The sequence below is a fragment of the Physeter macrocephalus genome, chromosome 15 (assembly GCF_002837175.3).
Source record: "Physeter macrocephalus isolate SW-GA chromosome 15, ASM283717v5, whole genome shotgun sequence".
Classification (NCBI taxonomy): Eukaryota; Metazoa; Chordata; class Mammalia; order Artiodactyla; family Physeteridae; genus Physeter; species Physeter macrocephalus.
In genome coordinates, this window is record NC_041228.1 from 30,447,496 (window position 1) to 30,467,005 (window position 19,510).

Here is a 19,510-nt window from a genome sequence, read left to right on the forward strand (position 1 = left end):
TCTGGTGTACGAAGCCATGTTCAATGGGCTATTTCAGCATTTTTTTCTCAAAATGACAGCCCTGCACTGAAAGGAATACTTCTAGCACAACCAAAGTTTCAGGATTTGGAATAAATTGTAACTCTGTTAACATTCATGCCGGCCTATGAATAAGTTGCATGAGTATAATTAGGATTGGCTATTCCTTCTTGGTTTTCCAAACTTTATCTTTCTGTCAGGACTTTCTCTCTTTCCCTCAACACATACACATATTCACACACGCACACACACACACACACACACACACACATATGGAAGGGGATGTATACAAGATGCTATAGAAAGTTTAAATAAGTTAGAACTAAAAATCTCCCTTGGGTTTGGCAATGAGGAAGTCATCTGTGCCTTGACTAAATTGAGTTTGTGGGCAGAAACCAGAATTGTGGGTTGAATGGGTTGAGAAGTGAACAGGAGGTCACAAATTAAGAGTGAAGACTACTTTTTAAACATACCTTTTTTCCAGCTTTATTGAGATATAATTGACATATAACGATGTGCAAGTTTAAGGTGTATAATGTGTTGATGTGATACTTATATATTGCAAAATTCTTACCACTGTAGAGTTAGCTAACACCTCCATCGGGTCACATAAAGACACTTGGCATTAAGGAAAGGAAAGTTTTACAGGATCAGATAGAAAGTCAGGGCTAAGAAACTCTATATTTAGATCTTCTTAAGAAGCTGTTTTCGAGAGTGGTGTCACGAGCTTCTGAAGCCCGTCCTTCAAGGTGGGGCGACAAGCAAGGAGGAGGAAAGGAATTCGTGTGCGACCACAGTCAGTAGCAGCCCTGACTCTGGAGTCAAAGTGTCTGACTTTGATCCCGGGGTTAACTCTTGTTGGCTCTGTGACTTGGCATGACTTAGCCTCCATGATCCAAAATGATGCCTTAATCTAAATAAGTGCCCAGACCTTTCTCCTGAGCTCCAATCCCCATCTACTAGATAACTTACCCTGGAGGTCTTACAGGTATCTCCAAGTTAGTATGTCCAACACTTAATGTTTGTCCAATCCCCAAGCTTAGTATTCCCTTTGTATTTTTATTCTTCGTGAATGAAGCCACCATCTACCTATCAACCCAAGACAAAAAGCCTCTGTTCACCCCAAATGCCTTCATTTCTTTCACACCTAATATCCCATTGTGACCAACTCCTATCAATTCCACCTCTTAATTACACCTGTAGTGCTTATTCCCTCCTTTCCGACTTTACCACTACCATCTTAGAGTAGGTTTTCATCATCTCTTACCTAGTTTTCTGCGCCCCTCCACCCGGCGCCCTCGCACCTGGCCTGGAACTGTAAAAATCCCTAGTCCAGATTCGTGAATCCGATTCCTGGGGGCCAGGCCGACGGGGGGCGGGGAGAACTGGCGGAAAGCAGGAGCAGCCGCCCGTTGGCTAGAATTTGGCGGGGTCAGCACGGCCCACTATCTTTCTCGGTTTGGGAGGAGGGTGGGGGAGGCACTTCGGTCCGCCCGCACCCCCCCCCCGCGCTGTCACCATAGTAACGAAACTTCGTGGGTGGGACCGCATCTCTACTCTCCCACCTCCAGCGGTGGAAACAATTTTGGTCTAGTTGGTGAACTAGTAGGGGAAAGAATTGACTGGAATTTCTGCTTTAGAAGAACCTTTATAAAGGGGGTGGGAAAGAGATCAGAGAGCCAACAGAGACCCCCAAACATCCTGCCCTTGGCGGGGGTTGCCTCTGGATAAAAGAAAACGAAAATTATCTCAGCCTCTACTCTTGCCCACTCTCCATCCTTGAGTCCATTCATTCTCCATACTACTGACAAAATGAATTTATTAAAATGCAATTCTGATCATGCCATTCTTCAGGTTAAAACTTTACAAGGTTTGGATAAAATCTGTATGTCTTATCAGGGCTTTAAAGTTCCTCCACTATCTGGTCTTACTTATTTACCTGACCAGCTGCAAACTTCACTGCACTTCCTTCCTCGGTTTCCACTGCAGAAGGATGCAGCACTGCTCTTAAGAGGAGAGCCTCTTTTGTTGAGAGAGAATTTGTGTCTCTGGAATATGCAGAGGCAATGGCGCCGGCTGGTGGGGAATCAGGAGGTTAAGACAAAGGGAGCTATAGTGCAGAAGTCCCGGGGCAGGTGAGAGCTTGGAGATCCGTGTGGCCCAGGCAGGGTGAAGAACGGGTTAGGGGAGAGTCACAGGGAAAGCAGTCAGGGGCCTAAACGGGGAGAGTGTGGTAAGACTTTGCAGACCATTGTGAGGACTTTGGCTTTTACTCTGAGGCAAAAAACAGAGAGAAAAATTTGAGTCAAGTTTTTAAAGGATATGACTAATGTTGGGAACAGATTGGACAAGATTAAGAGTAGGGAGACCAGTTAAGGAGACGATGTAATAATCCACAAAAATGCTGATGGTGGCTTGAGCTGCCCATGGTCCAGGTGAGAAGGGGCGGGCAGGTTAATGTCAATAAAGATGGTGAGAAGTGGTCAAATTCTAGATACTTCCATGCACACTCATATTTCAAAAGACTTCTAAGATAGCCACTAGACTCTTTCCGTTTACACTGAGTGGAGGGGGATGTAAGTCGTTTACTTGGGTTATTAAAAGAAAGGGGGGCTTCCCTGGTGGTGCAGTGGTTAAGAATCTGCCTGCCAATGCAGGGGACACGGGTTCGAGCCCTCGTCCGGGAAGATCCCACATGCCGCGGAGCAACTAAGCCCGTTCACCACAACTACTGAGCCTGAGCTCTAGGGCCCGCGAGCCACAACTACTGAGCCTGAGTGCTGCAACTACTGAAGCCCGTGTGCCTAGAGCCTGTGCTCTACAACAAGAGAAGCCGCTGCAATGAGAAGCCCGCGCACCGCAAGGAAGAGTAACCCTCACTCTCCACAGCTAGAGAAAGCCTGCACGCAGCAACGAAGACCCAAAGCAGCCAAAAATAAAATAAATAAATTTATATTAAAAAATTTTTTTGAAAAAAGAAAGGGGACCCCATCAGGCTGTGTGTGTAGTATGTAGGGAAACTCAGCTTACACTCCAGTAAGACATGCTGTTTCCTCCTCCATACCTTGAGTCATTAAGCCTCTCTCTGGGGCTTCCTCTCCCCAACCGCATTCGACTGGACAGCAATCCATAATGCTCAGTTCAATCAGCACCTTCTTTTTTGAGGCCTTCCCTAACCCCAAAGATATAACTGATTCTGACCTCAGATATGCCCCTATTCTGACCCGTATATCATAACCCAGTAACACCTGATTGCTTTCTTTCTTTCTCCATGTTCTACTGTGAGCTTCATTAGGGCAGACACTGGTCAGACTCATCTCTTTTGTCACCCGTCCCCTCCATAGCCCACAGGTGGTGCTTAGTGAGTACATGGGTGTACAAGACATCAGGTAGTAAGGTAAAAGTAGGTGGCACCAATGGAACCCAGAGACGGGGGTATTACAGGGCTCAGTGGTTTACAATCACTGAGGATCATATTAGGATCTTAAACCACATTAGGATCACCTGTGGAGCTTAAAAAACTACAGCTGGTGCAGAGCTGTAACACCGCCAGAGATGTATTACAATATTACAATAGACCCAGTGGTGAAGAAAAAAAAGAGAAGTCCGAGCATGGTGACTGGGCTGCTATCGTTCTTTACAGTTTATGAAACAGTTTGGTATACATTACTGACACTCACACCAAGCCCAGGACAAAGAAGATTTTTGCAGGAAGAAACAGGAGCAAAAATTAAATGAATTGTCTCAGCACACACAAAGCTTCTCTATGTGCACTGTTGTTTCAACCATACATCCTCCAAAATAGGAAGAAAAAGGCTTTTTTAGGTGAAACTCCATAGAGTTACCAAACTATAAAGGCAAGGAGTGAAAATTGAAGGCAAATGATAGCAAGCTTTGACTATAAGGCTAAGACATTTTAACTTTATCTGGATGATATTGGGAAGTGCTTAAAGGTTTTTTTTTTTTTGTGTGGTATGCGGGCCTCCCTCCGTTGTGGCCTCTCCCGTTGCGGAGCACAGGCTCCGGACGGGCAGGCTCAGCGGCCACGGCCCACGGGCCCAGCCGCTCCGCGGCATGTGGGATCCTCCCAGACCGGGGCGCGAACCCGGTTCCCCTGCATCGGCAGGCGGACGCGCAACCACTGCGCCACCAGGGAAGCCCGCTTAAAGGGTTTTTGATCAGCTGAGCGAGTACATGAATTTTGAGTTTTAAGGTAAACATGGGAGATGTGTACAGATGGATTTGCATAGAGCAAAATGAAAAGCAGCAAAATGTATTAAGGAGCTATCGCACTAATTAAGTGGGCGTGATCAGCCCAAACCAGCCGTTGATTTCACTTTTCTTTCATTGAACTATAGGTTGACACCATCCTAGGTGTGTTATACTATACTATTCAATCATCAGAGGAGTTAGGAACATGACACTTTAATGGGTATTGTTAGTTTAGGGTGTTAATGAGGTACACTTCTAAATTGTGCAGTTTGGAGTTAATCGATTAAACATGAACCAAGTTAGTGTTAATAACATAGTGAAGACTGAACAACTGTTATTCAAAGAAAAGTGAGTTTCAGTCATGATTTCAAGGTCAGTTTTTGAGACACCATTGTTCAGATTTAATTAAATATCATAAGCATTTATCTGTTTGTTTCCTGAATTAAATTAATGTGACTATAGATTGATAATGGTTTGTGTGACATTTGTTCTCTGAAATTTTCTTTGGTCTCTGGCAATGTATGTAAATTATTATTGCTTATGATGTAAAAGTTTATGTTGTATTATACATATTGAGGTTCGATGTGTTGTCTGTGAACTGAGGTCATTTATGTAGAAGGTGGCATCATTATCCTCAGTAACAGTATAAAAACAATGTGAACAGCTTCCACGTGGTGCTCTTATCCAGTGTATTGGGCATTGTGCTAATTGCTGCACAAACATCATCTCATGTAGACACACAAACAACGGTGGGGAAAGTCATGTTATTGCCATCAGACAAGGCAACTGAGTCTCAGAGGAGTTAACTCTTCTGGTACACAGATTCTGAAAGGAGATCCAGAATGCAAAATCAATCTGCCTGAGCCCATATCTGGGCTACTGGTCACGACACTCTTGAGACCTGCATGTGGAATGTCTGCTGGAAGCCTCTAGAATCTAGAACAAGGGTTGTCAGCCCCGATAGTGTGTTAGGTTAAAATGGTGTTGGGACCCTACCCAAGACCTGACTCCAGAGACAGTTTAGCACCAGTGGTAGTTTTTAAAGCTCCACAGGTGATCCCAATGTGATTTAAGATTCTAATGTGAGCCTCAGTGATTGGAAACCACTAAGCTCCATATTCCAGGAGGTTCCAGGAAAGCACCTGTGCTCAACTCTTTGGTTATCCCTACCAAGTAACTGAGACCTCATTTGACCTGCACCAGGCTGAGGCAAAGCTTTCAAACACTGCTTTAAAGGCCTCACTATAAATTACCTTACACACATGAAACACTATAAATAAGCATTCCCTTGCAGCCACCAGTCCCTACAAATCACCCCACTTGACCCTCCCACCTGAAGACGCATCGCTGCCGTGGGTTTGGTATCAGTCCTGTCCTTGGTCAGACAGAATTACCTAAGGAGCTTTAATTCTCTAACGCCATGACTCAACATCCAGATATTAATAACAATAACCACTTATCGAGCTTCCATGGGCCAGGCATGCTGTTCAGTGCTTCACGTGTTACTCATTTGATTCTCACACTGACCCTATGACGTAGACGCTCTGATAATAGTCATCTTACAGATGAAAAAACTGAATCTTAGAGAAATCAGGTAACATGATCTAGGTCACCCTGCTAACCTGCAGAGCCTGGATCTTCACCTGGTTCTGCCCGACCACCGGGTCCATGTTCTTGGTTCCTCTCCGTGCTCCAGGTCTCCATGTGCGCCCCAGCGCTTCCGCAACTCAAGGGGGAAACTCCTCCTTCTCACCACAAATCGTCCCTTCTATCCTTTTCCAGCTAATGTCACCTTCTCACACCTGTCACTTAAATTGAAACCTCTAGACCACCCCCGATACCCATCACCCTTGGCAACTAGCGGGTCTGACGTGACCCTCAATGGCTCTCAAACCTTTCTCTCTTCTTTCAGATCCTCACTGGGTTCTTTCCAAGATGATTTTTGTAACCCCTATGAAGAGTCTCCCTATCCTAGTCCTATCTTTTTCAAATCCAAACCCCACTTCACTGGTTTTTTATTTGATAATTTGGTGACGCAAATTTGATAACACATTGAGGTTTAAAATTTTTTAGTGATGCAGTGAGTCCCATTTGATAAAACACTGATTCCTTAGCAAGGCGTTCTTCGTAATATAGCTCCAACTGACTTCTTCAAAGGCCTGCCCTACTGCTCCCGGGCCCCTTGTTCTTACCCCAGAAACACTGTATGCTCTTCTCTAAAGCTTATCAACTGGGGGACCACAGAATCTGGTCCAAGAACTGTGTAGGTTCACCCAGTACTATTGTGTGTAAGCATGTGTGTGTGTGTATTAACTGTCACCATTTAGAGAATTGGGAGAGTTCATGTAAAAGTCCAGATCTCTTACTTCTCTTGTGACATTGCTTCGCCAGTTGCCCACAGTCCTCACCACCCCATATTGTGCCCCAATCCAACTCACCTCATGGGTTTAAATGACCTGCATGATCCTGTAGGCATTTGAGGTTGTGATCTCCACGCTGGGCCATTAGAAGGTCTCTAGGTGTACCGTGCATCTTCATGCCTTCGTATCTTCGTTCACGGCGTTTCTTCAGATTAGAGCACCCTTTCTCCACCTGGTAGAGTTTTACCTTTTAAGGATCAGATAAAGGACCACCACTGCTATGAAGTCCTTCCAATAAAATCAGTCACCGGGCTTCCCTGGTGGCGCAGCGGTTGAGAGTCCGCCTGCCGATGCAGGGGACACGGGATCGTGCCCCGGTCTGGGAGGATCCCACATGCCGCGGAGCGGCTGGGCCCGTGAGCCATGGCCGCTGAGCCTGCGCGTTCGGAGCCTGTGCTCCGCAACGGGAGAGGCCCGCGTATCGGGGGGGGGAAAAAAAAAAAAAAAAAAAAAAAGCAGTCACCTGTGCTCAATGAGCCCATAAAGCTTTATTTCTATTTCTAATGTAGTTCTCCCCAAACTATTAAGGGCAGTTATATGCATGTCCTCTCCTGGCTAGATGTGAAGACCTTGAAAGTAGGTTCTGCTTTGTTCTGCTTTACACTCTCCCCGACACTGTCTACCATCGGGCCTCACCCACTGTATTCATTCCATAAGCACTGAGTTAAGTAAATTCACTTGAAATCAAAAGCCATTTTTTGCTGCCCATTAAAGTCTTTTCATTCCCACTTTTCTGTGAATGAACAAGGAAAAAACGTATTCATTTATGTAGAAAGGATCAATGAAATTATTGTTTCATATAAGCCTTGAGCAAATGTCGGTTTCTAAAGTCTCTTTAGTAAGATTATATAGCTGGTGATGAGAGCTGGCTCCACCTGGCTTCAAAGTGTATCATGCAGAGAACTGTATAAATACAACTCCCTCCCTTCCCTAATATTGCCCATATGATCAAATAATAACTAATATTTTTTACAAAACACTTTCACACTTACGACAAATTTCTTAGGTGGTAAATACTTCATTAATCAGGTCTGCATCTTCACCTACAGTTTCTAATCTCATGGTCTCACAGGAAACTCACATTGTAAACTACTTAGTTCACTATATCTTTCTTTGAGACTTTATTTTCATTTCTTTTACACCTTCTATTAAAGCAGAAGAATGCTGAATTCTTAAGAATCTAGATCGAGGTTGAGAAAGAAGATATTTCTTATAAGATGCACAGTAGGTAGCATACAGACCTTTCTTTAGGGAAGGAATGCCCAAAGCAGACATGAGGAGGAAAAGGATTTCACACTCTCTTCTGAAGAAGCATGAGTGAAGGACCACAGTTGCTGTGGAAGCAAAATCTCAGAAGGAATGGCCAGATTCCTTTAGTAGCTGCCTGTTTTTTGCCAAGACTATGTGATGATAGCCCTAAGCCCCAGGCAGCTGACTGCAATGCCTGTTAATATGTGAAAGACTAGTAACATTTTGCTGTTTCCATTCTCTCCCTTTAAGAATTGAATGTGGAACAGGTGTGGGCAGGGAAGCAGAAAAGTCCCTTGGAGAGATATAAATTAGCCTGGTCCTGGGTTGAGTTCATGGGCATCTCTCAGGAGCCCCATTCCTTACCAAGGCATTCCAAGTAGATGAAGGGATTCTAACAGGAACCAAACAGTCTGCAGTGTGTCTACATTCTAAGAAAGAATGCCAGAAATTTCAGACTCAGATTGAAATCTTTGTCATAGTTTTCTTTTCTTGTGATCCAATTTCCTCTTAACCAAGAGGGATTTTGTCTCTGCATTGTCGGACCACAGTTAACATTATCAGATGCTGTTGAACTCTAAAAACACATCTGACAGATTTCTAGATAGAGTAGTAAATCGTCTCTCCAATTGTCTTAATCCTGGGAGGTAAATGACCTACAGGATGGAAAACTGACATCATATTTTTTAAAATAAATTTGTCTCACAATCAGAAGTAATTAAAGTTCTTACCTTTTTCATGCGCTTAGACAGCAGTTTTCAATCAGTGTGGTTAGCTGCATGTCAAGATTGGAGGAAAGTATACAGTTTAAAAATCTATAGAACTGTTGTATGAAGAAAAAATTCTGTTTGTCTTACTTTAAGAAATTACTCAGTGTTGAGCCCTGAGCATTTTTACCTGGTTTAGGACACTTAATAGATGTTCTTTTCCTGTCCAAATGACCTATCTATCCAGTCCTTTTTTAAAAACTATATTTCAGTCTTTGTTCTGAGAATTGAAAAAATGGTTTTTCTGCATGAACTTGAAGTTCTGCTAAGGAAGGTTGTGTTATTAAAAACAAAAGTTCAGGTAGGGGTTGCTTCTGATAGCATTCACTTATTTTGTCTTTAAATAGTCTGCTTTAACAAAATATTTGAAAAGATTTGTTGTAATAATCTCTGAAATTCAGTGTGTGTGTAGGTCTCAATTTAAAGATTAAAAAAAAAAATAATTGGACCAAAATTTTGACTATCGTCTTGTGTATTAATAGGTTTTGTCTATAAAATAATTCAAACGTGGGACTAAAACACCAGGCCCCTTGTCTCCCCCCTTATCTGGGCCTCAATTTTCTCATCTGGTAAATGGAGGTTGGATGGGGTGACTTCTAAAGTCTGTATCGAACAGAGATGAAAACAAAAGTAAAAGGCAACTTAGGACCTTTCATGAGTAGAGTGAAAAGAGGCACATGCCTTACATCAGACATCGGGGTTTGAGTCTCAGATATTATTCGCTATAGGAAGTTATGTGTCATGTATTCAGCTATAAAATGGGGACTAACTAAGAGCTATACTGAAAGCTGTTGAGGTTTCAATGGAAACAAGCCTGTAATGTTCCCAGCACAACTTGTGCATGTACTTTATGCTCCTATAAATGGTAGGACCATATTTTAAGGTCAGGGAAAACCCAAGGCTGAGCACATGATCGGATCTAGTAATTTCCACTCTGGCACTTGGAGAAGAAAGGGCGTGATCCTATCACTGTCCTTTACCAACAGAGATGTCCCTCTGCTCTGATGAAACTGGAGCTGTCAGGGTTTAAAAAAAGCACACCATCACAGGGAAGGCACTGCATCTTGGCAAGAAGTGCTTAACATAGTTTCCACCGTCACCAAATTCTCTCCCCCCCCACATCCCACTTCTATTTAAATCCCAGGCCCTCCACTGGCCCACACTCATTTTAGCCAGTGCCCAGGCTAGCAGCAGAGAAGAGAAAGGTAGCATGGCTCCGGGGGAAAAGGAAAGGGAGGCGGGGCTAGCCAAGAGTGCCCTCCGGAAGGTAGGCACAGCCACCCTGGTTATCAGCTTGGCCCGAGGTTGGCAGCAGTGGGCCAATGAAAACAGCATCAGGCAGGCCCAGGAGCCCACAGGCTGGGTGCCAGGCGGGACCCAGAACCCACCCCAAGCTTCTGGACCAGTGATACACCCCAACACCCACCGGAAAGCTCAGAGCGCCCCAAAGTCTTCCTCCCCAAAGCCAGAGGGACATGGAGATGGACAAAACTCAGAGGAAGCCACCGAGGTCTCTCAGATCAAAAGGAAAGAGGTGACCAAAACAGTTGTCAGCAAGGCTTATGAGAGAGGAGGGGATGTGGGCCACCTCAGCCACAGATACGAGAAGGATGGGGACACGCCTGAAGCTGGGCAGCCAGAGAGTGAAATGGACAGAATCCTCCGCCTTCATGGCTCCCCAACACGGAGGAGAAAATGTGCCAACCTGGTATCTGAGCTGACTGAAGGCTGGAAAGAGATGGAGCAGGAAGAGCCTAAGTGCAGGAGCCACAGCATAGACACCGAGGACAGCGGCTACGGAGGGGAGACAGAGGAGAGGCTGGAGCAGCAGGGAGAGCAGGTGGCTGCTGCCAGAATCAAACGCCCCTTGTCCTTCCAGTAAGTGAATGCATCTTCCAAATCCTTATCCCGCTCTTGAGCCCCAGGCAGCTGGGGGCATCCCAGAGAGCAGGGAAGGACTACCAAAGTCAGAGTGAGAATCTCACAGATCGGGCAGGCAGCAAGGTCTGGGGAAAGGCACGCCCCTGGGCTAAGAGGGCAGTACCAAGCTCAGTCATGGACCTGTGGGCCAAGGGCCTGCACTATTTGGTTTCTCCTTTCTGTTTTGAACCCTCAAGGTTTAGCCACAACAAAGATGAAGCCACCGGAGAGGGGTATCTGCTTTGGGTAAATTTTTAAAGTCAATTCTATAATGAGTAACAAATTGGCTTATTTTTCTGCAGAGACAAGTATTTGCTGGTAGACTGAGTGGAGAAACCTCTCCCTTGTCCAAAATCAGTCTACAATATTTTCAAGAGACACATCTACCCAAATAGTGCCCCTGGAACATGGATTTCTGTGAGCCTGTATACAGGTGGGAAGCTGCTGTCTGATGTGAAAGCAGGCTCTGAAATCAGACAGACCCAAGTTCAAATTCCAGCTCTGCCCTGACTATAGTTAACAATACTGTATTATACGCTTGAAAGTTGCTAAGAGAATATCTCTTAAATGTTCTCACCACAAAAAAAACCTGCTTATTTTTCTAAACCCATTTCCTCCTTTGTAAAACAATGCCAACAGTAACCTTTTGGAATAAATTCTGTTGTATTGGGAGGAGATGAGAGCTTAGCACAGTGCCTGCACATAAGCTCACTATATGAAAGTTATTACTCCTCATATAGATTATTTAGCAATTTTTCAAACGTTCAGAAAACTTTGTTCTGCTTATAAACAAAGATAGAAATGCTATTAAAGCTAGGTAATTAAAATATCACAATCCTAAAACAATTAAATGCACACACACACACATATACACACACACACACACACACAGACTCAAACTGATACTTTAGTCTGACAAGAAATGCATGTTTTGTTTCAAGACAGTAACTGCCTCCACATAACAGAAAGTCAGGATTTCTCACTCAACAACCACAGGATATCAGAATACAGGAAAAGTCTCAGATGTGGCAAATGCTTATAAACTGACTCCTTCTGGGAACGGTTAGATGTGTAGGTGTGTTTTTCAACTTTTATGAAATAATCAGAAAGTAAAGAACAAAACTGGTTACCTTATTTGACAAAAAGCTGTCAGTCTGTGACTTTAAAGATGTTTTGAAAGAATTAGCACTATTATATTGAAAGCTTTCGAGAAAAATGAAATGGCAAACTTAGATAATCATAATTCTGCGTGCATTTAGTGTGTGCTATGGGTATTTTACGTGCTTTGTCCTTTGAACTCTCACAGTGAGGTAGGTAATATCCCATTTTAGGGATGAGAGCACTGAAGCTCAGAGGGAAATTTCACTCAGCAAGTTAGTGACCTGAGATGTGTATGCCTGTCTCCAAATGTAATGCTTTGAAACAAGACATGATGCTGCTTCTCATGCAGCACCTTGATGCATTCAGAGATCTAGATTTGTGCTCTACTGACATTCACATAGGAATTCATAATCAGAAATCACTATTTTACCAGACCATATGGAACCATAGTCTAAGTTTTGGCCTTGTGAATTTGGGGTGTGTGTGTGCTACAAAATGAAACAATAGAACAGAATAAACCCAACGGAATAAAGACCAAGGGTGGCACAATGACGATCTTCCTGTCGGCATGTTTTGAATTGGCCAGAGGTAGGGAGGTGGCAGCTGGGACCAATCTCCAACGCATGTACTCTTCTTTGGCACTTGTCTAAGTATTTATTCATTTAATCCTCAAAACATTCTCCTGGGGAAGGCATAATCATTATCCTCATTGGATAGATGGGAACATGAGACAAAGAAGTATTAGGGAATTTGTATAAGGTTGTATAGCCCATGGGGTTTGAACCCAGGCACTCTGGATCCAGAGCCCACCCTCTTGACCACTGTTCAAAACTGTCTCACCTGGAAGTGAGAACTTGCATACCAGACACTTCTGCTGGTTCCCCCAAACAGACATGTACATGGACACCTTCTTAGTGTGATAGAGAGATACCTTTGAATGAGAGACAGATATGAATCATGGTCACTCTGGCAAATCCTAAGTTTCTTTGTTCTCATCTAAAAAAAATAGATGTGATAATCCATAGAGTTATTTTGGTATTAATTATGTAAAGCAACGGACCCAGGAAAGCTACTTAATAAGTTGTACTCATTATAATGCAAGGGGCCAGCCCTGGTGATCCCAACACTACGAGATGCTAGGAGATTGGCTCTCAGGGTTTGGGGAGGAGAATGGCAATGAAATCCCTTCCTTCCTTCTTTGGTTCCTTTCCCTTAGTCTTAGAATACGTAGGGTACCAGAACGTTGTACACAGCAACAGCAGCTCTGAATGTCGGCAGTAATCCTAGCTATGCTCAGGAAGCTTCAGCAGAAGCCCAATGGGACTTTTTACCTGATGGGACTCTCACATACGGCTTGAGAAATGAATGTGGCGTTATTGAGGAGGCCTATGTGAAAGGGGGTTTTGTTCATTTATTTTTATTTTATTTCTAAGCACCATTCTTTCCCCATATCCACTAACAGGGAGAAAATTATGTGTCACGAATATTTAAGTAGAAAAAAAGTTTTCTTGGTCGTTAAGATGTCCTATGGATAACAGAGACAAGTCAGGTTTGGTAGAAAGTAGAAATATTCTTTACCAGTAGAGTATTACTAACTGGGGCTTTACTCTGAAAATGATTTCTATTTTATGCTTTATTTTTTAAATATTCAGTCTTTTGATTGTATAGCTATGTGACTTGTTTGGTCCAGCTCCTTTAGACAAAGGAAATTTTATTTCCCATACAGTAATGATGCAATATTGAAATGACAATCACTCATCCATCCTCTCCTCCAAGTTCTGTCTGGCAAAAATACTAATGGTCGAGCATGACGATGCGTTTTATAGAAAAGGGAACTGATCGCAGAGATGTATACAAGTCATAGAGCTAGTAAGTGATGACATTGGGAAGGCTGATGCCAGAGCTTGCATTCTTAACCACTGTGTTAGACTGATTCTCTTACGACAGAATGGACTCAAGAAATCAAATGGAGATCAAAGCATCAGCTTAGTTAGTGGAATCCCAATAACTCCCAAACTGTAGTGTTTTGGTACAACTATATTGAAGATATTTGCTAGAAATGAAGGGGAAAGTATGGCTTTCTAATATTTGGCCCCAATTCTCGAGCTTGGAACCCTTTCCATGGACTCTGAGGACAGTTGCCAATCTGCAAAGAGAAGCACAGGCTTGGCTCCCAAACCTGGTTGATAACAGAAAGGAGAGCACAGTTTTGAATTCGGTCACCCTGCTTCTGATAAGTGTGACCCCGTAGATATCAATCTCCCATTAACCAAATTGGCTATACTTCCTGTGGTGAAGGGCAAGCAAACCAGTGGACAGAGGAGCAGATTCTCCCCAGAACTTCCCTGAGAAGTTGGAAAGGGTGTCAGAAGTTCTTCAGTTTACTGACAGAGAAGTGTTCTAGCCTAAGATATGGATGTGGTGCCAGTCTTTGAATATCGCTTTGCTTCTATAAATGTATACGAGATTGTCTTTCTAAAGCTCAATCTAAACTATTATTCACATTTTCACTTGAAATTTAGAAAAACGGGATAAGCTGATATATTAAGTCTTACATTCACTGATCAGGAGAATACTCAGGGTATAAGACTTTCTAATCCTGATTTAAACCTGAAACTTCCATACTTTTTAAAAATTGGAAATACTAAGACAATATAGAACATTTATAAGATAGAGAAAATTAAATACTCATTAAGATATATTTTCTTCTAGTACTTCTTTAAAACAACCTTGTCTATTGTCTAATTCTTGCTAATAGGACCAATTCTTTTGCTTTCCTTTTCTCTTATTACTGGGAATTACAGTTTGACCATATAACAAATGGAAATTAAGATTTAGTAGGTGCTTTTTTAGATGCACCTTCTTCTTCACAGAGTTATTACCTCACCAACCCCAACCCTTATCCCAAATGACATAGAGTGTCAACACTCAGGGTATATAAGTTCCTAATTAAAATGAGAAGAAAAAATACTACATCAATGAATGAGACCCATACAACATACAGTTTAAACAGATTACCTCTGCATGATAATTTGAATATTTTTCTATTTTTATGCTTCTTGTAAATTTTAAAATCAATACAGTTGACGCAAAACAACATGGGTTTGAACCGTGTGGGTCCACTTATAAGCGGATTTTTAAAATAAATGCTTGCAACAGTATTACACAGTCCATGGTTGGTTGAATCTATGGAGGTGGAACCATGGATACAGTATAAGTGTAGAGTTATACTCGGATTTTCAAGTGCTTGAAAGATCAGAACTCCTCCCCCACCATTGTTCCCTTGAACAACCCGATGAGGATCCTGTAGTACTGTAGTATTTACTATTAAAAAAAATCCATGGATAAGTGGACCCACGCAGTTCAAGCCTGTGTTGCTCAAGGGTCAACTGTAATACCGGCATGAAAGAGAATTCTGAAAAAGAAAAAAAATCAACTGTCGTCTAGATACCAACATAATTATTTTCAATTGTGTGCATGCTCTTGATTTCTTCAGCCTGGTGTGTACACATTTTACATGGTTAGAATTGTACCATATATACTCAAATTTGTTTTACTCTGATGATTTTCATGAATGTCTTTTAGTGGTTATTCGCCATTCTTTTTTCATTATTGAATATTCAACTAGTACCTAGAAGAGTGTCTGGCACACAGTAGTTGTCGTAAGTACTTTAATAGAGGATGGAAGGAATGTCAAAGTGCCCAGAAGCTCCTTAAAGGGAGGATGTATTATGTTTTATACTATAGGACAGAACCACAGGTGGTGCTCAGGAGACAAAAAGTATGAGTTAATAAATCATGCTATTCTTTTCACTTTCTTCTGAGATGTTTCAAGTCGCTTCTCCAGCAAGATGTTCCAGCCTCAAATGAGGCTGAGCTTTGGGTTTTGCCAGGATGACCCTGGGCTTGTTATTGAAGACTGTCTGCCATGGATTGCCATCATTCCAAGGGCACTAGGTGTTTCCTCTCCTTTGATCATGAGATCAAGCAGCCCATAATGTGAGCAGCTGAACAGGGACAGTCTATGGAGATGCAGATGAAGACGGGGACCAGCAGGGTTGAGGGAAATGCATTCCACTTCAGGGCAGTGTAGCTCCTAGCACTTTTCCATACATGTATGATTTTTTTAAGTTGTGATAATTGTGTAAATAGTTTTTGTATGCTTTTTCCCAATTAACTTTGTCATATACTTTTGCCCATGTCGTTACAAAGAACAGCAGTGTTATATTCAGCAATGTACTCCTAGTTTGAATTCTACTGCAATAGTCAAACAATGCAGCAAGTGTAGGACACAAACCACGGGAATTAGTGAAAGGTCGCCATCTAGTGGATGTCCTTCCTCTTCGAAGAAAACAATGCTGATGCAAGTATGCTTGCCTCTCTATCCAGAGTGTTAGCCTCCTGCATCTGAATGACCAGACTGCAGGAAGTGAGTTTGGATAGTGAGGAAGACCCACATCTGACCCATTCCTGGGTTTTGAACAGCAAATTGTGAGAGTTCAGATAGCAGGGGCTATTGAGTTCGGGCATGCCATTCCCATAAGCAAATTCAACCCTGCTGCTCTACGTCTCCCACTTCCAATGCTTCCACCCATGAAGCCACTCGGAGCTGGGGAGAAGGATGCATGAGTCACTTGTACGGATGAGGAATACAAATTTCTGACTTTTAGGTAGTCCAAGAGTTCATGCTTTACTCATGAAGGCAAAGAGACCTCGAAAAAAAGTCTAGGAGATTGGAGATACAGAAATGACAGGAAAGTCTGTTAAAGACAAATTTTGCCATTTAAAAATTAGATCTGCACCCTCATGACATTATTGGTCTACACTTTCCAATGCTGGTTTTTGTTTTAATAAGAAATGCATTCCAAATTGCAAGGGCAGACACACACATTTGAGACACAGCTCATCCACGAATCAGACACTGTCCTGGCAGGCTGAGTGGCACCATCGCACAGAGGGAAGGGCAGTGACTCTGCCTAAGACAGTTTGGGTTTGAACCCTGCCTCTTCCGCTGGGTTAGGGCAGCATTCCACAGAAGTTATACACAGGCTCTGGAGCCGGCTTAACTTTGGTGCAAGTCCTAGCTCCATCACTTAACAGCTTTGGGACTTCAAGCAAAGTTACGTAACGCCTCTGGCCTCAGTTTCCTCATCTGTGAAGTGAGATTAACAGTACCTATCTCATGAAATGGTTGTGGAAATATTAGTAGAAAGTGTTTAGAAGAATGCCAGCACACTGTGTTCAATAAATGTTATTTACTATTGCTAGCTGGTGTCTGCTATATATACAGCTTGATTTTTCAAAATTTGTGGTACATCATAGATACTAGTATAGATATGCTTCATTAAAGATCCATATATAGGGACCTCCCTGGTGGTCCAGTGCTTAAGACTCCACACTTCCACTGCAGGGGGCACGGGTTCCATCCTAAGTCAGGGAAAGAAGATCCACATGCTGTGCAGTGCAGCTAAAAGAAATCCATATATAAAAATCTATACATGAGTGAATATTACAGAGTATGTGTGCTGATATAAGGCTTATTTTGGGCAAATAACTGTTTCTTGATGTCCTAGGTAAAGTGGATTCCCTTAATACACTCATTCGAGTCCAGTTCTAAATGTTACTAATATGCAACTTTAAGATACACATATTTGCATTACATTTGTGTAAGGAAGCTTTTTTCTTGAAATAGTTTAATATGATTATTTTATGGAGCTTAAAAAATTACTGTTATTTAGAGAGAAAATAATCTAGAAGGAGATACCTCAAACTAAGAACAATGGTGGCCTTGTGTATGATTTTTCTTCTTTCATGTCTTATTTTTTTGAATTGTTCATATTTCTTTTATAATGAAACAATTATAGAGTTACATTAAGATGCATATGTACAAGAAGTACAAACAGAAAGCAACCCTTGGGTGTTAAAATATCAATATTTTGATTCTTCATCCTCTCTCTCTCTTTTAGGGCAAATAGATTCACAGAGAAACTCAACTGCAAGGCCCAGCAAAAATACAGCCAAGTGGGCAACCTGACAGAAAGATGGCAACACTGGGCTGATGAACACAGACAATCTCAGAAGCTCAATCCTTTCAGTGAAGAGTTTGATTATGAGTTGGCCATGTCCACCTGCCTGCACAAAGGAGATGAAGGCTACGGCTGTCCCAAGGAAGGAACCAAAACTGCCGAAAGGGCCAAGAGAGCCGAGGAGCACATCTACAGAGAAATCATGGACATGTGCTTCATCATCCGCACGGTGGCTCACCACAGACGGGACGGCAAGATCCAGGTTACTTTTGGAGATCTCTTTGACAGATACGTTCGTATTTCAGATAAAGTTGTGGGCATTCTCATGCGTGCCAGGAAGCATGGACTGGTTGACTTCGAAGGAGAGATGCTATGGCAAGGCCGGGATGACCACGTAGTGATTACTCTACTGAGTGAACCTTCAACTGCACGAGCCAAACTTGGCCCACTCTTGTCTTAATGCTAAATGCAGATGTAGTGAAAAGTAAAATGCAAACTGCTCTGTAATAAGTTGGTAAATATTAAACAATTTTTACATGATTGACTTCTTTGGCACTCTAAGCACACACAAAGCATTTCAGAAAGCACATCGAGGACTATTCATATACAACAGCATAAATATTTGAAATTCCATTTACCCTTTTAAGCAAAAATGTATGGCTATTCTTTGCAAAACTACTATAAATCTTTAAATAAATAATTATATCTAAGAAAAATGCTGACTTCAGGGAAATATCAGCAAAACATATTACAATGTGTCATTGTTCAGGAGAAAAAAATTCCAGCAAGTTTGGTAAAACTAAATTTAAAATTTTCTAGGAAGCTTGACTTTGTACCATTATTTTTATCCCTTAAAAAACAAGCACACAAAATAAGCACACAAATAAAAAGTTGTATTCAACTAAGATGCTGAAATTTCTCTGTGGACTTTGAATTTAATAGGTTTCCAACAGAAATTAGCCACCCTTCTTTGATGATGTGATTTGCACAAATCACATAAAAAGACATTGCTGGTGGTCTTAGAGCCAGCAGAGAAGGCGGTTTTGTTCACTTTCTCTATGAAAGCAGAGCAAAGGTAAGACATTTAGATTTACCTGCCTTTGCAGGACTTCTTGGGGAAGTTTTATTTTTTCTCAAAACCTTAATGAGTCATGCTGTTTGAAGTAGAAATACAGAAAATGCTACAATGAATTGGAATGTTGAGTGTAGAAGAATCTGAATCATGGGTAGATCAGAAACAGACTTGAGACATTTTAATTTACTTCACGCTGTAACAAATTTTTTGAAATATCTGAAACTCCTAAAGCAGCAATATTAGTCCTGCCAAAGTGAAAAAAGTATAGCTTAATGATGACAGATAAATTTATCTGGCACTAATCTGTTACTTGTCAATTGTTCTCAATTAGATTTAATGTGCCTTGTATAATTTTAAAAACAAACTGAATAAAAAAATGTGAGATTACAATTCTCACAGAATTCAAAGGAAGTTACTAAATGATATTATAGCACTTCGGTGTTAGATACAGAAATTAATGTCAAAGCACAATACCTCAAAGTAATAGACACTCATAACTGTTAGGCGTTAGGTTTAATATAAAGTATGGATTAAACTACCGTAAGAGTTATCCTTGTTTTCATGTATGATTCTCTTTCAAACTGAAAGTTCCAAAAATCTTCTTAAAGAAGAAAGTTTATATATTTGTTTCCATAATAGATTCGCTAAACTACAAATTAATGACTAATATTTCTAAGTAGGATTTCATATAAGATGTATACTTTCATCACAAGTGAAACCTAT

At 41.8% G+C, this 19,510-nt stretch overlaps 1 protein-coding gene and 1 long non-coding RNA gene across 3 annotated transcripts; one reads left to right on the forward strand and one right to left on the reverse strand.

Annotated features, from left to right (window-relative positions):
• Positions 1-2,093: 2,093 nt before the first annotated feature.
• On the reverse strand, positions 2,094-9,698 carry LOC114487886 (uncharacterized). 2 transcript variants are annotated; one of them, XR_003683421.1, is made up of 4 exons: positions 8,796-9,698; positions 8,630-8,673; positions 6,669-6,822; positions 2,094-2,292 (listed from the first exon to the last, which is right to left on the reverse strand). It is a non-coding gene; the product is annotated as an uncharacterized lncRNA (long non-coding RNA). The 2 variants fall into 2 exon arrangements; XR_003683422.1 differs by having other exon boundaries at positions 6,669-6,837.
• Positions 9,699-9,819: 121 nt separating this feature from the next.
• ABRA (actin binding Rho activating protein) lies at positions 9,820-18,252 on the forward strand. The gene is made up of 2 exons (XM_007124497.3): positions 9,820-10,543; positions 17,653-18,252. The coding sequence occupies exons 1-2, from the start codon at positions 9,876-9,878 to the stop codon at positions 18,170-18,172; spliced, it is 1,188 nt and encodes a 395-aa protein (XP_007124559.2). The 5' UTR covers positions 9,820-9,875; the 3' UTR covers positions 18,173-18,252.
• Positions 18,253-19,510: the final 1,258 nt, after the last annotated feature.

Excerpts from the sequence above, each read along its gene's own strand:
- ABRA (XM_007124497.3), top strand. The coding sequence starts at position 9,876 with ATGGCTCCGGGGGAAAAGGAAAGGGAGGCGGGGCTAGCCAAGAGTGCC. Across the intron at positions 10,544-17,652 it reads AAACGCCCCTTGTCCTTCCA|GGCAAATAGATTCACAGAGA; the intron begins GTAAGTGAATGC and ends TCTCTCTTTTAG.